The sequence below is a fragment of the Anolis sagrei genome, chromosome 5, assembly GCF_037176765.1.
Source record: "Anolis sagrei isolate rAnoSag1 chromosome 5, rAnoSag1.mat, whole genome shotgun sequence".
Taxonomy (NCBI): Eukaryota; Metazoa; Chordata; class Lepidosauria; order Squamata; family Dactyloidae; genus Anolis; species Anolis sagrei.
The window spans coordinates 92,548,346-92,570,097 of record NC_090025.1 but is presented as its reverse complement, the minus strand read 5'-3'; the positions used below and the strand labels follow the sequence as shown (position 1 = coordinate 92,570,097).

The following is a 21,752-nucleotide window of genomic DNA, read 5'->3' as shown; positions in this document are numbered from 1 at the left end:
AGGCACGCCTCCGGACCCAAAGCGGGCCAGGCAAGGGAGCAAGTGCGGCAAGTGTAGTTACTGGGATGTATAGTTCACCTACAATCAAAGAGCATTCTGAACTCCACCAATGATAGAATTGAACCAAATATGACGAACAGAAAAAATATATCAATGATTGGTTGGGGGGAGGGGGGGCGCCAAAATATTGTTTGCTTACAGTTGAAAATTACCTAGGGCCGTCTCTGGCTATCACTCACAACCAAGTATGATTGCTTTCCAAGTGTAGGGCCTTGGTGGTGGGGTTGTAGGTGACCATAGAGACCTGGTCTTGATCTGAATTTTCTTTCACATTATGATTCATAACAGTAGCAAAATTACAGAAACTAAAATAATGTTATGGTTGGGGATCACCACAACATGAGGAACTGTATTAAGGGGTCATGGCATTCGGGAGGTTGAGAAACACTGATCTAGATAATCCAGTTCATTCAGAAACAGATTGTCTAGATCAGAGGTCCTGAAACTAAGGCCCGGGGGCCAGATACGGCCCTCCAAGGAGATTTACCTGGCCCTTGCTCATGGTCAACCTAAGTCTGAAATGACTTGAAAGCACACAACAACAACAACAATCCTATCTCATCCGCCAAAAGCAGGTCCACACTTCCCATTGAAAGTTTATATTTGTTAAAATTGTTCTTCATTTTAATTATTGTATTGTTTTAAAGTTTGTTTTGCACTACAAATAAGGTATGTGCAGAGTGCCTAGGAATTCATTCATGGTTTTTTTTTTCCAGATTATAATCCGGCCCTCCAATAGTTTGAGGGACTGTGACCTGGCACACTGTTTAAAAAGTTTGAGGACCCCTGCATTAGTGTGTCACCTGCAGTGCGTGGGTGTGTTGCACAAACTTGAGGAAAAATGGCAAAAAATCTTAGAAATGTTACTATCGTAGAAATCATATAAGTTTAAAAATATAAATGAAAGGATTTCATGAGATATGTTCTGTCCCCATACATTTTGTTATTGCACTTTATCTTTCTCTCGTAAGGGATTGATTTAACCTCCGGTTTGCAAGTAAAACAGAATGGCTGTGTCCCAAAAGTGATGCAGGTCTAAAAAGTGTGTTCCCATCATGAACATTTTGGAAAGCTCTGATCTAAGGAATGACAGCTTTTGGCATATGGGGATTTAGGGCCTAAAAGGGGGAAAAGTATGAAATGGGTTTAAAAAAACAAAAAACAACCTTTGCCTTAGAAATCACATGCAATGTGCTTATTTTTTTAAACAAAGGAAGGAATTAATTTTTCAAAAATACACATGCTGCAGTTTCTAGGATCAAGAATTTCCTGAGCATTATGAAGGTGTGCGTTGCTTGCCAAGACATAAATTCATAAGTATGTTGGGTGAGGAGGGGCGCATTCGAGCCATGAGGAGAAATAAAGAAGAAATATATTTATTATTATTATTATTATTATTATTATTATTATTATTATTATTATTGTTATTATTTGAAACACAAGATGAGTCCACAGCAGATCACTCTGCTGGCTGTTGTATTGGATCACATGTCGGACACTTCCAAAGCCGTTCAGCAGTGGAACTCTCTGCCCCGGAGTGTGGTGGAGGCTCCTTCTTTGGAAGCTTTTAAACAGGGGCTGGATGGCCATCTGTCAGGGATGATTTGAATGCAATATTCCTGCTTCTTGGCAGGGGGTTGGACTGGATGGCCCATGAGGTCTCTTCCAACTCTTTGATTCTATGATGTATCAGTGAATAATGCGTGCATATCCCAGTAAGGTGGCCTTCTGCAGCTGGTAATTTTATCAGCGCCGATTGTGTTTAAGTGCAGGCCAAGGTCTTTAGGCACTGCACCGAGTGTGCCAATCATCACTGGGACCACCTTGACTGGCTTGTGTCAGAGTCTTTGCAGTTCAATCTTTAAATCCTATTATTGTTCTGTTGTGTGCTGGGCTTGAAATGAATTGCTTTTAAAACAGGACGTGCAACTTTAGCCCAGCAGGAAGCCAGGGGGCCCGAAGAGAAATTCTTAAGGATTTTCACCATAAACAGTCTTTAGAAGGCTTGTGAAATATAACAAAGTCTTTTATTGGTGAACAATCAACAGAAACTTCCTTTGTCTTCAAAGGGTTAAACAAATGCTTCCAGGCTTTTGTGCAACTGGTGGCTTCTAACTGTTACTTTACTCTAAAGGAAAATCCCTTTCCAAACTTCTCCCAGGCTAACTGTGAACCTAAACCTAACTGATGTGGGCGCCACTACCGGGTTGAACTGCGTCTCAAAGCACCGAGTGGACCTACCAGTAGGCCTGTAGTCACTTCAGCTGGAGTTCTTAGATATTCAAAGCTGTTTTTCCCTCCAAAATTCCTCAGAGCTTTAGGGCTGAATCCCTGGGAATCTTTGGGAATCCCTTTGCTCTTAAGACTGGTCTCCCCCAGGAGGTCTTAAGGGTAGAAGCCTTTGTACAGGAGAAGTCTGTACACATCCTGTACATTGACTTTCCTTGCTGAGACTGACTAAAAATGGCTCCTTCTCAATTGTCCTGAACAGGGGGCGGAACCAAACTTAACGATGATGGACAGGGGGCCTGCCCTATAACTGCAAACCTTAACAGGAAGCCACCCTTCTGCAGAATCCCAAGCCTTGTGCTGCAAGCAAACACTTAATACAAGGCAAATACAAGCTTTTGGTACAACTGTACCAGCACAATTATTATTATTATTATTATTATTATTATTATTATTATTATTTCCAGATTTGGACAGAATAACAAAATGGGACAACATAACAGCATTTGGGATTTTTGTTTAGAAAAAAGAAAGCTTAAGGGAGAGGCATCATATGAAATTACAAGTGATGTGGAAAGTTGGACTACTATGTGTGTGTATGTGCATTTATTTATATTTCTCCCTCCCTCTCTCATACCATTAAAATTCAAGGTCAGTTGTAGAAACTCAAGAGGGATCAAAGACATTACAAGTTTATCCACTCTATAATTCACTTTTGGAATCCATTGTTGCAAGATGTAGTGACAGTTGGCAGTTTTATTGGTGATAAAATAAATTCACAGCAAAAGACAGCTTTATTGGCGACTATTCATCATTAATGCTGTATGGTATGGCTGGAGGATGTTTGACTTTCCAGATTTTGTGGGCTTCAGCTCCCACAGATCTTCACCACTGGCCTATCTTGCTATATATCAACCCAGATATGAGAATGGCTGGCGTTGCATTTTTCTTTTTGTAAGAGGACCTAATTCTGCACTATGCTTTACTAAAAGTGTTTGATGCTTCTTTCCTTCCACTCTCTTCTCAAAACTCTATATTCGCCCTCACCTTCTTTTTTAGCTCATCCATTTTCTTTTCTCATCTTTGCTTTTCTTGTATGAACTAATAAAGCATTTAATCCAGGGATAGTCTGGCTGACAGAATCATAGAATCATAGAATCAAAGAGTTGGAAGAGACCTCATGGGCCATCCAGTCCAACCCCCTGCCAAGAAGCAGGAATATTGCATTCAAACCACCCCTGACAGATGGCCATCCAGCCTCTGTTTAAAAGCTTCCTAAGAAGGAGCCACCACCGGGGCAGAGAGTTCCACTGCTGAACGGCTCTCACAGTCAGGAAGTTCTTCTTCATGTTCAAATGGAATCTCCTTTCTTGTAGTTTGAAGCCATTGTTTCGCGTCCTAGTCTCCAGGGAAGCAGAAAACAAGCTTGCTCCCTCCTCCCTGTGGCTTCCTCTCACATATTTATACATGGCTATCATATCTCCTCTCAGCCTTCTCGTCTTCAGGCTAAACATGCCCAGCTCCTTAAGCCGCTCCTCATAGGGCTTGTTCTCCAGACCCTTGATCATTTTAGTCGCCCTCCTCTGGACATTTCTCAATCAACTTTCCAAGATCCTTTTCACCCAAGATATCAAGACTGACCTGACTTTGGTTACTATCTTGTGTGCTTTTTTATCTCGAATGTCCTGTACATTTTGAAAGTTTTTCCCGTGGCCTTTGGCTGGCACAATAAACATAGTGAACTTGAACTGAGGAACATCTGCACACAATGCATGTGTTCTACTGTTGAGCTTCAGTCTCTGCCAGATGCCCTTTTGCTTTATCATCTTGCTTTATAACCATCTCAATATCTGCTATATTATTATTTGCCATTATTCCACCTCACTTTCAGCCCCTTAACTCTGCAAACTCCTGGCTTTCCTTTTCTGAAACAGTAGTGGAAGACTGATAACTTTAAAACTGCCTCTCTTTGAGAGGAGCAGCAGTTTCTAGCTTTCCTTTTCCACTAAGTTGTTCCCCCTCCTATATATATGCCCCAGGGCAGAGAGTTCCACTGCTGAACAGTTCTCACAGTTCAGAAGTTCTCCCTAATGTTCAGATGGAATCTCCTTTCTTGTAGTTTGAAGCCATTGTTCTGCGTCCTAGTCTCCAGGGCAGTAGAAAACAAGTTTGCTCCCTCCTCCCTATGACTTCCTCTCACATATTTATACATGGCTATCATGTCTCTTACACCACTGGAGAAATTGCAGGTATTGCACCACCTGACATCCGCCGGGAAGTAGCAGCCAATAGTGAAAGGACCAAGGCAGTGACATCTCCAGCTCATCCCTTGTTTGGGTATCAGCCAGCACGTCAACGACTTAAATCAAGAAATAGTTTTCTTAGATCTACAGACACTTACTGGAACACCCCAGCAAGCGAGAGTCCAAAAGTGGCAGGCTCAAATCCAGAACCTCAATCAGTGGCTGATACCAAATGAGAGACTCCCTCCTGGGCACACAGAAAAGTGGGCAACTTGGAAGGCGCTGAACAGACTGTGCTCTGGCACCACGAGATGCAGAGCCAACCTTAAGAAATGGGGCTACAAAGTAGAATCCACGACATGCAAGTGTGGAGAAGAGCTGCATTGCAACCTAAGCCCTGCCACATGCACAATGGAGGACCTTCTTCCAGCAACACCAGAGGCACTCCAAGTGGCCAGATACTGGACATTTAACCAATTACAAAGCTTGTAAACTGTGTTATGTCTGTTTGTTAAAAAAATTGTTAAAAATGTAATACAATTGCCTGGTTGCTGATGGCACGATGAATACGTATGTCTCCTCTCAGCCTTCTCTTCTTCAGGCTAAACATGCCCAGCTCTTTAAGCTGCTCCTCAGGGCTTGTTCTCCAGATTCTTGATCATTTTAGTCGCCCTCCTCTGGACACATTCCAGCTTGTCAATATCTCCCTTCAATTGTGGTGCCCAGAATTGGACACAATATTCCAGGTGTGGTCTAACCAAGGCAGAATAGAGGGGTAGCATGACTTCCCTGGATCTAGACACTATAATCCTATTGATGCAGGCCAAAATCCCATTGGCTTTTTTTGCCGCCGCATCACATTGTTGGCTCATGTTTAACTTGTTGTCAACAAGGACCCCAATATCTTGAGCCACGTGTCCCTCATTCTGTATCTTTGCATTTTGTTTTTTTCTGCCTAAGTGGAGTATCTTGCATTTGTCACTGTTGAACTTCATTTTGTTAATTTTGGCCAATCTCTCTAATCTGTTAAGACTGTTTTGAATTCTGCTCCTGTCTTCTGGAGTATTGGCTATCCCTCCCAATTTTGTGTCGTCTGCAAACTTGATTATCATGCCTTCTAGCCCTTCATCTAAGTCGTCAATAAAGATGTTGAACAGGACCGGGCCCAGGATGGGACCCTGCGGCACTCAGCTCGTCACTTCTTTCCAAGATGAAGAGGAAGCATTGGTGAGCACCCTCTGGGTTCGTCCGCTTAACAGATTACAGATTAATCACTTTGGAAAAGTTATTCTTTGGAAGGCAGAACCACAATTTATAAGCTGCAACGCTGGAAGATTTTGGAAACTGCGATCCCAAAAAAGACACTTTCCCTGCGCTCTTGTTTGGGACAGCCTACAGATCTTCATCCTGCTGCAGCTACTGCTACTGTTTGTGCGGTGTCCCTGGGAGTGTGCAGCAGCAGCCGAACTTCTGTCTCTTGTTTCTGCTCCTCCTTCCCTTTGATCAAGGGATCCGATTGGTTTGCCTCAGAGCCACTGGGGAACACAAGGCCCCCAGTCTCTTGCCAATTCAGTTGTTGCATTTCACAGAGATCTTGTTTCATAAACTTAGCCTCAGGTTTTGTGCCTCTGTGTGTGTATGTGTGTCTTTTCTTTCTTTCTTCTTACACACTTGGGAAACTTTAGCATCCAGAGTGCAGCCTGCTGCATCCTCCTCTCTTTCTCTCTCATCCATCATGCTGCAAACCCTGCTGCTCTGCTTTCTTGCCCTCCTTTGCCTAGGAAGTCTGCTTCGTCCAGGTTTGGGCTGTCAGCTGCCCTCGGACTGGAGACCCTTGAGTGAAAGCTGTCGGGCCGAGCTGGCAGAAATCATTGTCTATGCCAAGGTTTTGGCACTGCACCAGGATATGTACAGCATGTACAACTACTTGCCCTGGCAGTATGAGGCCACGGACGGAGGGCTCTTTTACTCAGCCGAGATTGAGATGCTGTGCGACCAGGCTTGGGGGAGCATGCTGGAAGTCCCTGCTGGATCCAGGCTGAACTTGACAGGCCTGGGGTATTTCTCTTGCCACTCTCACACCGTCATGCAGGATTATGCTTACTTCTTCTTCCTCAGGTGAGTACATCAACCAGACTCAGCATGAACACATGCACATGTGTCACAACTTGGAAGCGGTTCTTTTTCTTTATTGGCTCCATCTCCCTGGATGCCCAGACAGCGTGGACATTCCCAACGCTGGTGTGTGTTTGGCAATAATGCTCGTGTGGTTTGAGATCACACAAAATTTATTTTATTTATTTATTTATCGTGTCATCCGCAACCAGAACATTGTATTACATTTCTAAGAGAACAAAACAAACAAACAGATAAAAAAAAAACACAGATTTTGCAAACTTGGTAGCTGATTAAATGTCTTTTGACCAGTATCTGGCCACTTGGAGTGCCTCTGGTGTTGCCGCAAGAAGGTCCTCCATTGTGCATGTGGCAGGGCTCAGGTTGCATTGCAGCAGGTGGTCAGTGGTTTGCTCTTCTCCGCACTCGCGTGCCGTGGATTCCACCCTGTAGCCCCATTTCTTAAGATTGGCTCTGCATCTCGTGGTGCCAGAGCGCAGTCTGTTCAGCACCTTCCAAGTCGCCCAGTCTTCTGTGTGCCCAGGGGGGAGTCTCTCATCTGGTATCACCCACGGATTGAGGTGCTGGGTTTGAGCCTGCCACTTTTGAACTCTCGCTTGCTGAGGTGTTCCAGCGAGTGTCTCTGTAGATCTAAGAAAACTATGTCTTGATTTAAGTCGTTGACGTGCTGGCTGATACTCAAACAAGGGATGAGCTGGAGATGTCTCTGCCTTGGTCCTTTCACTATTGGCTGCCACTGCCTGGCGGATGTCAGGTGGTGCAATACTGGCTAGACAGTGTAATTTCTCCAGTGGTGTAGGGCGCAGATGCCCCGTGATAATGTGGAGTGTCTCATTAAGAGCCACATCCACTGTTTCAGTGTGGTGAGATGTGTTCCACACTGGGCATGCGTACTCAGTAGCAGAATAGCATAGCACAAGGGCAGATGTCTTCACTGTATCTGGTTGTGATCTCCAGGCTGTGCCAGTCAGCTTTCGTATGATATTGTTTCTAGCACCCACTTTTTGCTTGATGTTCAGGCAGTGCTTCTTGTAAGTCAGAGCACGGTCCAGAGTGACTCCCAGGTATTTGGGTGCGCTGCAATGCTCCAGTGGGATTTCTTCCCAGATGATCCTCAGAGCTCGGGATGCTTGTCTGTTCTTAAGGTGAAAGGCACATGTCTGTGTTTTAGATGGATTGGGGATCAGTTGGTTTTCCCTGTAATAGGCAGTGAGAGCACCTAGAGCTTCGGAGAGCTTCTGTTCAACCATCTCAAAGCTCCCTGCATGAGCGGTAATGGCACGATCATCAGCATAGATGAAACTCTCTGTTCCTTCTGGCAGTGGCTGGTCAGCAGATCACACAAAATGTAACAGCAATATTGTTGAACTTTTACATAGATTTTATTAGCGAACATATTTCGTATGCTATGACGTGGTTGTTTTTACAAATGGGTTAGACCAGTGTTTCTCAACCTTCCTAATGCCGCGACCCCTTAATACAGTTCCTCATGTTGTGGTGACCCCCCAGTCATAAAATTATTTTTGTTGCTACTTCATAAGTGTAATTTTGCTACTGTCATGAATTTTAATGTAAATATCTGATATGCAGGATGTATTTTCATTCACTAGACCAAATTTGGCACAAATACTTGATACAACCCACATTTGAATACTGGTGGGGTTGTGGGGTGGGGTGGGGTGGATTTTGTCATTTGGGAGTTGTAGTTGCTGGGATTTATAGTTTATTTATTTATTTATTTATTATTTACTGTATTTGTATACCGCCTTTCTCAGCCTATCGGCGACTCAAGGCGGTTTCCAACAAAACAGTATACACAGTATCATAGAACATTTTAAAACATTACAATTACATAAACCACAACAGCAATAAAAACAACATCATTAGCGTCTCCTTATTGCAGTGGTTCTCAACCTGGGGTCCCCAGATGTTTTTGGCCTACAACTCCCAGAAATCCCAGCCAGTTTACCAGCTGTTAGGATTTCTGGGAGTTGAAGGTCAAAAACATCTGGAGACCCCAGGTTGAGAACCACTGCCTTATTGTCAAGCATTGTCCAGTTCCATCGTCAATTGTCCATTCCTATATCATTTATCCATATCCGTTACTCTGTGTTTGAGAACGCTTGCTCAAACAGCCATGAAACGTGAGGAGGGCGGGAGCAGATCTAATTCCTCTAGGGAGGGTGTTTCATAGCCAGGGGGCCACCGCTGAGAAGGCCCTGTCTCTCGTCTCCGCCAAACGTACCTGAGACGAAAGCAGGACCAAGAGCAGTGCCTCCCCGGACGATCTCAAGGTCCTTGATGGTTCATAAGGGGAGATACATTCGGACAGGTAAGTTGGGCCAGAACCGTTTAGGGCTTTATAGGCCAAGACCAGCACTTTGAATTGGGCCCGGTAGCAAACCAGCAACCAGTGGAGTTGACGCAACAGGGGGGTTGTATGCTCCCTGAGAGCCGCTCCTGTTAGCAATTTGGCTGCCGTTCGTTGGACTAATTGAAGCTTCCGGACTGTCTTCAAAGGCAACCCCACATAGAGCGTGTTGCAGTAGTCTATACGGGATGTAACCAGAGCGTGTTCTACCGTGGCCAAGTCAGACTTCCCAAGGTTAACCTACAACCAAAGAGCATTCTGAACTCCACCAAGGATGGAATTGAACCAAACTTGGCACACAGAACTCCCATGACCAACAGGAAGGGTTTGGTGGGCATTGACCTTGAGTTTTGGATGTTGTAGTTCACCTACATCCAGAGAGCACTGTAAACTCAAATAATAATAATAATGATTGGTTTATGATTCTACGATGAGACGGCGCGGATGATTTAGTGTAATTGTATTAATGATTGTTATGTTGATATTATTGTTGTGATATTCCCTTTTGTAAACTGTTTTTTTTATGTTGTACACCGCCGTGAGTCGCCCTAGGGCTGAGAACGGCGGTCAACAAATGCAGTAAATAAATAAATAAATAAATAATCTTTATTTATACCCCGCCACCATCTCCCCGATGGGGACTCGGAGCGGCTTACATGGGGCCAAGCCCGGACAACATTACAATGAAACAAAACCAAAAACATAACCAACAATCACCATCATCAAAATTACATAGAAGAAAGAAAGAAGAAAAAAAACATTCCAATATACACAATCACGATAGTAAGATAAAATAGGAGCAAATTATTTAGAGTAAGGATGGATCTGGACTAAACTTGGCACAAATACTCAATATGCCCAAATGTGAACACTGGTGGAGTTTGGGGGAAATAGTCCTTGACATTTGGGGGTTGTCGCTGCTGGGATTTATAGTTCACGTACAATCAAAGAGCATTCTGAATCCCACCAATGATAGAATTGGGCCAAACTTCTCACTCAGAACCTCCATAACCAATAGAAAATACTGTGTTTTCTAACAGTCTTTTGGCGACCCTTCTGACACCCCTTCACGACCCCCCAGGGGCCCCAACCCCAAGGTTGAGAAACACTAGGTTAGACAATCAGTAGCCCTCCAAATGGGATTGTACTAAAATATGTGTCATGAGGAAGAGGGATCAGACTTGTCTTCTGCTGCCCTGGCAACTAGGACTTGGAGCAATGGGTTCAAATTATAGGAAAGGATATTCTAACTGAATATTCAGAAAAATTTCCTGACTGTAAGAGCTGTGTTGTTGTAGTTTTTTTCGGGCTGTATGGCCATTGTCTAGAGGCATTCCCTCCTGACGTTTCACCTGCATCTATGGCAAGCATCCTCAGAGGTAGTGAGGTCTGTTGGAACTAGGAAAAAGGGTTTATATATCTGTGGAATGTAAGAGCTGTGTTCAACAGTGGAACTATCTGCCTTGGAGTGTGGTGCAAGATCCTTTCTTGGAAGCTTTTAAACAGAGGCTGAATGCCCATCTGTCAGGGGTGCTTTGACTGTGCTTTTCCAGCATGGCAGTGGGTTGGGCTAGATGGCCCTTGTGGTCTCTTCCAACTCTATGATTCTGTGATTCTATAATTCTGCAATTCTCAACATCTCTCTCTATCAGCAATGCAGGCTATGATTTATCTGAAAGGTGACAGGTTACCCATCCAAAATTAACATCAACTTTATAAAACAGGGAAATATTATCTCTGTGGAACTGCATTAATTCCACTATGTAGATGCTCTTAGTGACCATAGGTCAAAAGATCGGAAGGTTCAGATAATTCAATTGCCAGACCAGCCACTTGAGCTGTTCCTCATTGTATGTAAACTGTAAGTAAACTATTTTATTTGAGCATGTGCAAAGTGCCATTCTGCCATTAGTGAACAACATGAATGAGGATTTCGAGAGCAAAAGATTGATAAAACTAGATTAGAATTTTTCAAGCTACGCATGCTTTTAACAGTTATTCATTACAACTACATTTAATATATATAAAACTAAAGGTTTTCCCCTGACATTAAGTCCAGCCGTGTTCAACTTTGGGGCGTGGTGCTCATCTCCATTTCTAAGCCGAAGAGCCGGCGTTGTCTATAGACACCTCCAAGGTCATGTGGCCGGCATGACTGCAAGGAGCGCTGTTACCTTATCGCCGGAGCGGTACCTATTGATCTACTCACATTTGCATGTTTTTGAACTGCTAGGTTGGCAAAAGTTGGGGCTAATAGCGGGTGCTCATGCCGCTCCCCGGATTTGAACCTGCGACCTTTCAGTCAATAAGTTCAACAGCTCAGTGCTTTAAGCCACTGTATTAGTGTTGTACTGGAAAGTTTAAATTCCAGTTTAAACACTGTCTCTTTCTGACAACAGATTGTTTTATTTTCAATATATTGTGTTTGGGTTATTGTAGGTTTTTTCGGGCTATATGGCCATGGTCTAGAGGCATTCTCTCCTGACGTTTCGCCTGCATCTATGGAGAGAGAATGCCTATAGGTCATGGCCATATAGTCTGAAAAAACCTACAACAACCCAGTGATTCCAGCTGTGAAAGCCTTCGACAATATATTATGTTTGTTTCGTATTTCCAATCGAGAAAAAGAGTGAGCATAATACACTATTTTTTCTTCTAAGGAGAGTGCACATTTGGAAGTGGTTTTGTGGTTTGTGTGTCTTTAAGTGGTGCCCCCCCCCCCTGGCTACATGCCTGGCTTGAAACCAATGTCGCTTAGCCATAGATACATGCATCAACTATCCACTGCACTTCAATCTGATCTATGTACTCCAATCTCCTTTTAGCAGCTTTAAACAAATAAAGGGCAACTTTTGTTGTCAGAATGGGCATTTCTTTTGAGTTTTTCTGCAGTTGAATAGGTTTTTTTTCAGGGACCACACTGCAGTATAAATGCTAAAACTAAAATCTACTCCTTTACCAAGTTTTATTCCCCTTAAAATTGATGTTCAAATACAACCCTTCACACACTGTTCTGTCTTAAAATTGCCCTTGGACTATCTTGTCAAATGTTTTATGTCAGAGTTACATTCTAGTCGTTAACACTGGATAATTGAAATGTATTTTCTAGGAAGTCTATCTTGCAGGAGACCATATCAGAGAATCTACAGTGGCCAGTAATTCCACACCAATGCTTCCTCTTCATCCTGGAAAGAAGTGACAAGTGGAGTGCCGCAGGGTTCCGTCCTGGGCCCGGTCCTGTTCAACATCTTTATTAATGACTTAGATGAAGGTTTAGAAGGCATGATCATCAAGTTTGCAGACAACACCAAATTGGGAGGGATAGCCAATACTCCAGAGGACAGGAGCAGAATTCAGAATGATCTTGACAGATTAGAGAGATGGGCCAAAACTAACAAAATGAAGTTCAACAGTGACAAATGTAAGATACTCCACTTTGGCAGGAAAAACGAAATGCAAAGATACAGAATGGGGGAGTCCTCGCTCGAGAGCAATACGTCTGAAAAAGATCTTGGAGTCCTCGTGGACAACAAGTTAAACATGAGCCAAGAATGTGATGTGGTGGCAAAAAAAGCCAATGGGATTTTGGCCTGCATTAATAGGAGCATAGTGTCTAGATCTAGGGAAGTAATGCTACCTCTCTATTCTGCTTTGGTTAGACCACACCTAGAATATTGTGTCCAATTTTGGGCACCACAATTCAAGAGAGATATTGACAAGCTGGAATGTGTCCAGAGGAGGGCGACTGAAATGAACAAGGGTCTGGAGAACAAGCCCTATGAGGAGTGGCTTAAGGAGCTGGGCATGTTTAGCCTGAAGAAGAGAAGGCTGAGAGGAGATATTATAGCCATGTATAAATATGTGAGAGGAAGCCACAGGGAGGAGGGAGCAAGCTTGATTTCTGCTTCCCTGGAGACTAGGGAATTGTATACCAAAGAGCTCTCGAAATTGCTGCACAAAATGATCTAATGAACATAGCGCAAGCTAGAGCCACTCCATACCTGGCCAAATTTAAATGTAACGGGGGAATGGAACCTTACCTCTCTTTTATACTTCCACTTTATATTAGAAAACTTTTTACCCAGGCTATATTTGAGCCCCCGGTGGCGCAGTGGATTAAAGCACTGAGCTGATGAGCTTGTTGATCGAAAGGTCGCAGGTTCAATTCCGGGGAGTGGCATGAGCTTCCGCTGTCAGCCCTAGCTTCTGCCAACCTAGCAGTTCGAAAACATGCAAATGTGAGTAGATCAATAGGTACCGCTCCGGCGGGAAGGTAACGGCGCTCCATGCAGTCATGCCGGCCACATGACCTTGGAGGAGTCTAGGGACAATGCTGGCTCTTTGGCTTATAAATGGAGATGAGCACCACACCCCAGAGTCAGACATGACTGGACTTAATGTCAGGGGACTACCTTTACCTTTACCTATATTTGAGCAGCTCGACATTAAATCCAAGTTGGGACGACATCAGAATATTCCCTACACGAGGAGAACCTGTGGGTGACGTGAGGTAGATGCAAAAGTGGAGGACTCAGAACATTTTGTCTTAAAATGTCCCTACTACAACAGGATCCGGTCTTACTACCTAGAGCCTCTGCTAGAGAATAACACTTATTTAGAGAATAAGGAGAAATTGCACATCCTCCTTCAGGGTTCAGATAAAATCTCTATTTTAAAATTGACCCTTTTAACCCAAAACGCGCTGGCCATCCGCAAGAAGATGGAAGCAGGGAGAGGTGACCTTGCTGCCATCAACAAAACTCAAACTTAAAAACTTAATATGGACATGCCACTAGTTTTACCTACCCATGCCCCCGCGCAAACCCTACTTTAGGGAATTGATCGATTTTTAATCTTTTAATCTTTTTATCTTGTAGTTGCTCAGTTATTTAGGAGTGGGTCGACAGGCCAGTAGGCCATGATGCCTTGTATTCATATATGGTTTTACTGTATGTGTATGTTTTGTATGTTTTGCATGTTTTGATATGGTCAAAATTGTATTATTGCTATGGCTATTTTCTCCTGCAGTTGCAATATTCTGGTAATTGTGTGGCATGAATGGGTGTGGTTCTCTTCCTCTCCCCTTTGTGCCCCCAAAGCAGTGTGAGCTTGCTTTTACTCATTTTTCCTTCCTTTTTATATTTTTACTTTTTAAATGTCATTTTCATGCAATTGTACAATCACGGCAAAAATACATTTTAAAATTGAAAGAAGGAGCTGGGGGTGGTGACCGCTGACAGGGATCTCTGGCGTGGGCTGGTCCATGAGGTCACGAAGAGTTGGAAGCAACTGAACAAATAAACAACAACAAGGTAAGTCATCAAAGAGCCCATTCCAATGTAACATTTCAGTAATTTGGGATGACTTCTGGAAATTAATGCACAGATGCCAGGAGAGGCAAGACTTATATCACAATGGGATAGTTTTGCAAGGGTTTGATTCAAACCGGAAAGCAAAGTCCTGTTTTTAGAACATACTGTTCTACTGCGTGTTGTGTTAATAGCACAAATGCTTTCATTTGTGATGGTTATCTGTAAAGGAGGTCAGGGCGGGCTTTTTAAAATAGCCCTATACAACAGGGGAGGAACTGGCCTTCCAGATGTTCTAGACTCCAATTCCCAGAATCCGAGTCAACATGGCCAATGGCAAGACATTATGAAAGTTGTGAAGTTCCCTTTTCTATGGTCTGTACTGTATTTTATAACTTACAAGCTTTGCCCTGCCACGCATTGCTGTGGCCTATATTAAGAGTTTTCGAAGTAGAGGTAGATATCTAGATTATTATGAAAGACAGATACCTACCTATTCCTTCCCCCTTTTTTCCCTTCCCCTTTCTCTCCTTTCTTCCTTCTCTGCCTCTTTCTTTCATTCCTTCTTTTGCTCTTTGGTTTCATCCTTCCTTCTCTCTTTCCTTCCTTTCCTCCCCCCTTTCTCTACTTCTTCTTTTGTCTCCTTTCTTCCCTCCCTGTTTCCTTCCTTCTTTCACTTTTTATTTCCTTTTCTCCTTCTTTCTTTACCTCTTTCCTGCCTTTCCTTCCCCTTTTCTTTCCTTTCAACTTTCTCCTCTTCCTTCCTTCGGTACCTCTTTCTTTCTTTCTTTCCTTCCTTCCTTCCTTCCTTCCTTCCTTCCTTCCTTCCTTCTCTCCTTCCTTCCTTCCTTCCTTCCTTCCTTCCTTCCTTCCTTCCTTCCTTCCTTCCTTCCTTCCTTCCTTCCTTCTCTCCCTTCTTCTCTCTTTCCTTCCCCTTTTCCATCCTTCATTCCTTCCCTTTTCCCCTCCCTCCTTTCTTCTCTCCTTCCTTCCTGTCTGTTCTTCCCCAATACCATGGTAGAGTCCCTTCTAACTCTATTCTATGAGTCAATTTTATATATATATATATATATATATATATATATATATATATATATATAGGTAAAGGTAGTCCCCTGACATTAAGTCCAGTCATGTCTGACTCTGAGGTGTAGTGCTCATCTCCATTTCTAAGCCGAAGAGCCAGCGTTGTCCGTAGACACCTCCAAGGTCATGTGGCCGGCATGACTGCATGGAGCGCCGTTACCTTCCTGCCGGAGCGGTACCTATTGATCTACACACATTTGCATGTTTTCGAACTGCTAGGTTGGCAGAAGCTAGGGCTGACAGCGGAAGCTCACGCCGCTCCCCGGAATCGAACCTGCGACCTTTCGATCAACAAGCTCAGTGCTTTAACCCACTGTGCCACCGGGGGCTCCTATATATATATATATATATATATATAACTGTGTATATATATATATATATATATATATACACACACACACACACACGCACACACACATCATATACCATATACCATATATATATATGGGTATGACAATTCAAAGATGGCCATGACAACGTCCATGATGAGGACCGCTTCTTTGATTACAGACGATTTGGTGGCTTCAGTTGAAGCGAGGATTCATGAGAACAGGCGCTTCACAATAACAGGTCTCTCAAACGAATTTCCTGACGTGTCGAGATCAGTGCTTTACAACATTGTTTCTGAACACCTAAAGTTTAGGAAACTGTGCTCCTGTTGGGTCCCGAAACTCCTAACAGAGGACCACAAAAACCAAACATTTGAGTGTGCGATCAAATCAAATCGTCTGTAATCAAAGAAGGGCGACCGGAGTGGTCCTCATCATGGACGTTGTCATGGCCATTTTTGAATTGTCGTACCCACTTACGCACTTTGCTTTCACTCATAACAGTATCACCATACACTTCACAAATCCGTCGATGAATTTCGGCAGCAGGCAGGTTCCTTGCTGACAAAAAGCGTATCACTGAGCGAACCTCACATGCGGTGGGTGAATTGATAGTCTTAAACATTTTTAAAGCACAGAACAGAACTGTACAGGTTAGCTACAGAGCGGAAACTGAGCACAGTTGTTCCTGAGGCATGCCGGTACATGACGCACGCGCTCGTTGCGGTATGCGCGCGAACTACTAGTGTCTACAACAAAACGAACCTTACTTTAAAAATATCCCTCGCGCGCGCGCGCGCGTGTGTGTACACACACACACACATATATACATATACACATTTCTTGGGGCTCCATTAGAAACTTTTGCTTCAAAAAGCCTGTGGCTGAAAAGGTTTGAGAACTTCTGGTCCAAATAAAGTAATTTCTCCAAGCTCTGATCACTCCATTGCCTTGCTAAACATGACTACAGGGAGGAATCCAGGAGGAATAGTTAAAAGGCTGCTATGTTTGCCTCTGGCTTCTTGTAACACTCACATAATTTCTGCCTAATGGTAGAGTTGGCCCTGTACTAGAGTAGCTTCTAATGAATTCCTGGAGAAAAATGGCTAAATAATAAAGTATAGGCAGTCCCTGACTTACAAAGGATTCATAGTTAAGAAAGGAGGTGGGAATAACAGGAAGTGAGAGAAATCTACCCCTTGGAAGGGAAATTTACTCTTGAAAGAGTTATAATGGGGAAAATTTGCTTGTTGCAGAAACAAGAACTGGTGAAGCTTTCTTGCCAATTCTTGTTTTTGCAACAACAATGTTTTTTCAAAATCCAGTTATCACATGGACAGAAAGGGAGGTGAAATCTTCTGAACAGGGGCATGGACAGCAAAGCAAACTCTACAGGGGTGCTAACCCTTCCTTATACGTGTATATACGTGTATATCCGAACGTAACTCCTTCTATGTCCCACCGCGGAGTTTAAGATCTTCTGGGGAGGCTCTGCTCTCGGCCCCACCTTTATCACAAGTGAGGCTGGTGGGACGAGGGACAGGGCCTTCTCGGTGGTGGCCCCTCGCCTGTGGAATTCACTCCCCGGGGAAATCAGGTCGTCAACATCTCTCCTCTCCTTCAGAAGGAAGCTGAAGACATGGATATGGGACCAGGCATTTGGGTAATCTGGCAGACTAACAAGGAAATGATGACTAGAGTTGGAAAGGATTATGGTAATGCTAAATGGATTGATGGATTTTAGAACTCAATAAACGTGTGCTGTAGATTGGCTTTTTAGTTGATATTGTATTAATTGTTTGTTTTTAACTATTGTGTTTATTGTTATTTGCATTTTTATTGTACTTGTTGGCATCGAATTGTGCCGGATGTAAGCCGCCCTGAGTCCCCCCTAGGGGGTGAGAAGGGCGGGGTAGAAATGCCCGAAATAAATAAATAAATATAGCTGGAGTTACACTTACAAAATGTACCTGTTACGACTTACATAGAAATACATCTACAGAAACTATCTTCACAACCTCTGAGGATGCCTGCCGTGGATGCAGGTGAAACATCAGGAGAGAATGCTTCTAGAACATGGCCATATAGCCCAAAAAACCTACAACAACCAGTGATTCCAACCATGAAAGCCTTCGACAATACAGAAACCATCCTGTTTGTAACTTAGGGACTGTCTGTATAGTGACGTCTGTAGTAATGGCTAAAAAAGTGTTTGTTATGTTCTACAGAAGAGTGGGCAGTTTGTAATAGAAGTTACTTACCCATTATCCCTGCTTTCCTTCTCCAGAATGGATGAGAATTATAACCTCCTTCCACACGGAGTCAATTTCCAGGATGCCATATTTCCAGATACCCAGGAAAACAGGCGGATGTTTTCCAGTCTCTTCCAGTTTTCCAACTGCACTCAAGGGCAACCTGCCATAAGTTTCTCCAGTGACTGGGAGATACAAGAGGATAACAGGGTAAGGTTGTTTTGTTCTACTGGGGACAGTTATCCAGGAGGACGAAACCCTACATACGGTCAGAACAGTCAACTGTGGTTTTTTACCTGCAAAGTTTGGAACAGTTCCTTTTTTACACAACAGCTTCTTCAAACCTCCAGTTAATATAGCCTTGTTGGAAAGAAGATTCTCTGAGAGTTGTAGTCAAAAAGTAACATTTCAAAACTCTCATTTTTTTTAGTTATGAGAACTATTTTGAGCTTACCGTATTAGTAAACTTCCACAATATCTCCTAAAGCACAAAGTGTGAACAGAGTGGATGGGATTCCTTTTACGATCTTCCTCCCATTACAACTGGCGCCAAGTTCTGTAGCCTTGGGGACCTCAGAAGGCCCACATAGTTTTCCAAACAGATATCAGTTGTGGAAATGTTCACTCCTTCTGATTTGGGAATGATTTTCTCCCTTTCCAGGTTAAAAAAGACTTTGAAACAGTAACAAGAAAACTCTCACTTGTAATTTTAGTGAAAGAGGAATGGTTGCCTTAGGCTTAACTTGTAAAATGGTACTTATTTTAAGTATAGTCCTATTTGGCAGTTATATTGCACCATCACTGCAGAGGGCTATTTACAATGTAGTGAAAAAGCAAATGTAATACTACAAAAATAATATTTCTAAGTTAAAAACCATCTGTCTAGAGCAGTGGTTCTCAACCTTCGTAATGCCGCGACCCCTTAATACAGTGCCTCACGTTGTGGTGACCCCCAACCATAAAATTATTATTATTGCTACTTCCTAATTGTAATTGTGTTACTGTTATGAATCATAATGTAAAAATCTGAAATGCAGGATGTATTTTCATTCACTGGACCAAATTTGGCACAAATACCCAACAACAGCGCTCCATGCCGTCATGTCAGCCACATGACCTTGGAGGTGTCTATGGACAACACTGACTCTTTGGCCTAGAAAATGAGCACCAACTCCCAGAGTTGGACACGACTGGACTTAATGTCAGGGGAAAACTTTTACCTTACGTTAGCCAATATGCCCAAATTTGAATACTGGTGGGGTTGGAGGGAAAATTGATTATGTCATTTGGGAGTTGTAGTTGCTGGGATTTATAGTTCACCTACAATTAAAGAGCATTTTGAACTCCACCAATGATGGAATTGGACCAAACTTGGCACACAGAACTCCCACAACCAATAAAAAATCCTGGAAGGGTGTGGTGAGCACTGACCTTGAGTTTGGGAGTTGTAGTTCACCTGCATCCAGAGAGCATTGCAGACTCAAACAATGATGGATCTGGACCAAACTTGGCACTTATACTCAGTATGCCCCAATGTGAACACTGGTGGAGTTTGGGGAAAATAGACCTTGAATTTGGGAGATGCAGTTGCTGGGATTTATAGTTCACCTGCAACGAAGAGCCCTCGCCTGCTCCGCACCCCTGCCGGCCAGTGGGAGAGCGAAGGAGGCGAGGGGCGCCCAAGGAGCCACTTGCCCATCCCTCACCTCCTTCTGCCATCAGAAGGAAGCGAGGGATGGGCGGATGGCTTTGTGTGCGGCCTAGCCACCCGTGGAGCCGCTCGCCTGTCCCTCGCCTACTTCTGCCATCAGAAGGAGATGAGGGACAGGCAGATGGCTTCGCGCGCGGAAGTGCCAGTGGCTCTGGGGGTCGGCCGCCATTTTGGAGGGGGTGTGGCCAGCCAATGCGGCTTCGCGACCCCCAGAAAATAGCCAACCAACCCCTCGAGGAGTCGCGACCCCCAGGTTGAGAACCGCTGGTCTAGAACCATCCATTGTCGGCACACAGGGACGGCTCAACCCATTACGCAAAGTAAGCATTCGCAGTATATTTTGCCCAGGGGTGCTCTTGAGGCACTCTTGGGGGAAAATAGACCTTGACATATGCGAGTTGTAGTTACTGGGATGTATGGTTCACCTACAATCAAAGAGCATTCTGAACTCCACTAATGATGGAATTGAACCAAATATGGCACACAGAACTCCCACGATGAACAGAAAATATATATCTGTGATTGGTTGGGGGGTGCCAAAATAATGTTTGCTTACCGTTGAAAATTACCTGTCGGCACACACCGAATTGCGATATGTGGGGTTATTTCCACTATTCTACAAAGCTCACCCTGCTGGGAACTTTGCCATAAGGCCCCTTGTAAGCAGACCACGAATCAGGCCCATTAACTCAAGTAATAGAAGGCACATGTCAAAAATCCCAGTGGCAATACTGGAAAACTGAGAAGCAAATGTGTTATAATCTAAGTTGCAGCTGCCTTGCCCCCTGACCTCTCGCAGCTGTGAACAGATTATAGCGTAAAGAAACTGCTGTTTGAATGGATATTTAAATAGTGATTATTGGGAATATACTTCCAGTTCTTGGTCATACTCATTTTAGATGTAAAAAACCTTTCCTTCAAAACTGCTTGATATATATAACACACACATATACACATGCATGTGTGTGAATATTTTTGTGCAGACATTTTAAAAAGTGGATTCCATGGATGAATTGCTGTAGCAAGTAGCTAGATCAGATTCCACAGTGGTAGGTCTATATAATGAAGTGTAGAATTTAAACGCTGGCAGCTATGCGGACCTTCCCTGTTCAAACACACTGTGAAAATTCTGCATGCCAGCTGATCCAGTGGGGCAGTTCCTAGGAAAATCTAGAAGAATGTGTTGCTTCTGCCAGCAGAATTCGGTGGTGGAATATTCTTCAAAACCTCCCAGAAGACCCTCTGGAATAGGTTTTTTAAGTAATGCAGTGAGCTACAGGGAAAAAGGGAAGAGCAGAAATGTTGTTGCAGGCATGGTGTTAGATGTTTTATACCAGGGGTCCTCAAACTATGGCCCGGGGGCCGAATATGGCCCTCCAAGATCATTTACCCGGCCCTCACTCAGGGTCACCCTAAGTCTGAAATGACTTGAAAGCACACAACAACAACAACAACAACAACAACAATCCTATCTTGTGTCCAGTTCTGGAATATTTGTCCAATTCTGGGCACCACAATTCAAGAGAGATATTGACAAGCTGGAATGTGTCCAGAGGAGAGCGACTAAAATGATAAAAGGTCTGGAGAACAAGCCCTATGAGGAGCGGCTTAAGGAGCTGGGCATGTTTAGCCTGAAGAAGAGAAGGCTGAGAGGGGATATGATAGCCATGTATAAATATGTGAGAGGAAGCCACAGGGAGGAGGGAGTAAGCTTGTTTTCTGCTTCCCTGGAGACTAGGACGCGGAATAATGGCTTCAAACTACAAGAGAGGAGATTCCATCTGAACATGAGGAAGAACTTCCTGACTGTGAGAGCCGTTCAGCAGTGGAACTCTCTGCCCCGGAGTGTGGTGGAGGCTCCTTCTTTGGAGGCTTTTAAGCAGAGGCTGGATGGCCATCTGTCAGGGGTGATTTGAATGCAATATTCCTGCTTCTTGGCAGGGGGTTGGACTGGATGGCCCATGAGGTCTCTTCCAACTCTTTGATTCTATGATTCTATGATTCATCAGGCAAAAGCTGGCCCACA

General features: G+C 43.7%; 1 protein-coding gene across 1 annotated transcript in view; it reads left to right on the top strand.

The window, feature by feature from the left end:
• The first annotated feature begins 6,069 nt into the window (after positions 1-6,069).
• The window catches only part of CCDC3 (coiled-coil domain containing 3), a 68,275-nt gene continuing 52,592 nt past the window's right edge, over positions 6,070-21,752 (top strand). Inside the window, exons 1-2 of the mRNA XM_067468884.1 lie at positions 6,070-6,650; positions 18,051-18,225. Coding sequence (XP_067324985.1) covers positions 6,268-6,650; positions 18,051-18,225 — 558 coding nt within the window. The 5' untranslated portion in view covers positions 6,070-6,267. The remainder of the gene's footprint in view (positions 6,651-18,050; positions 18,226-21,752) is intronic.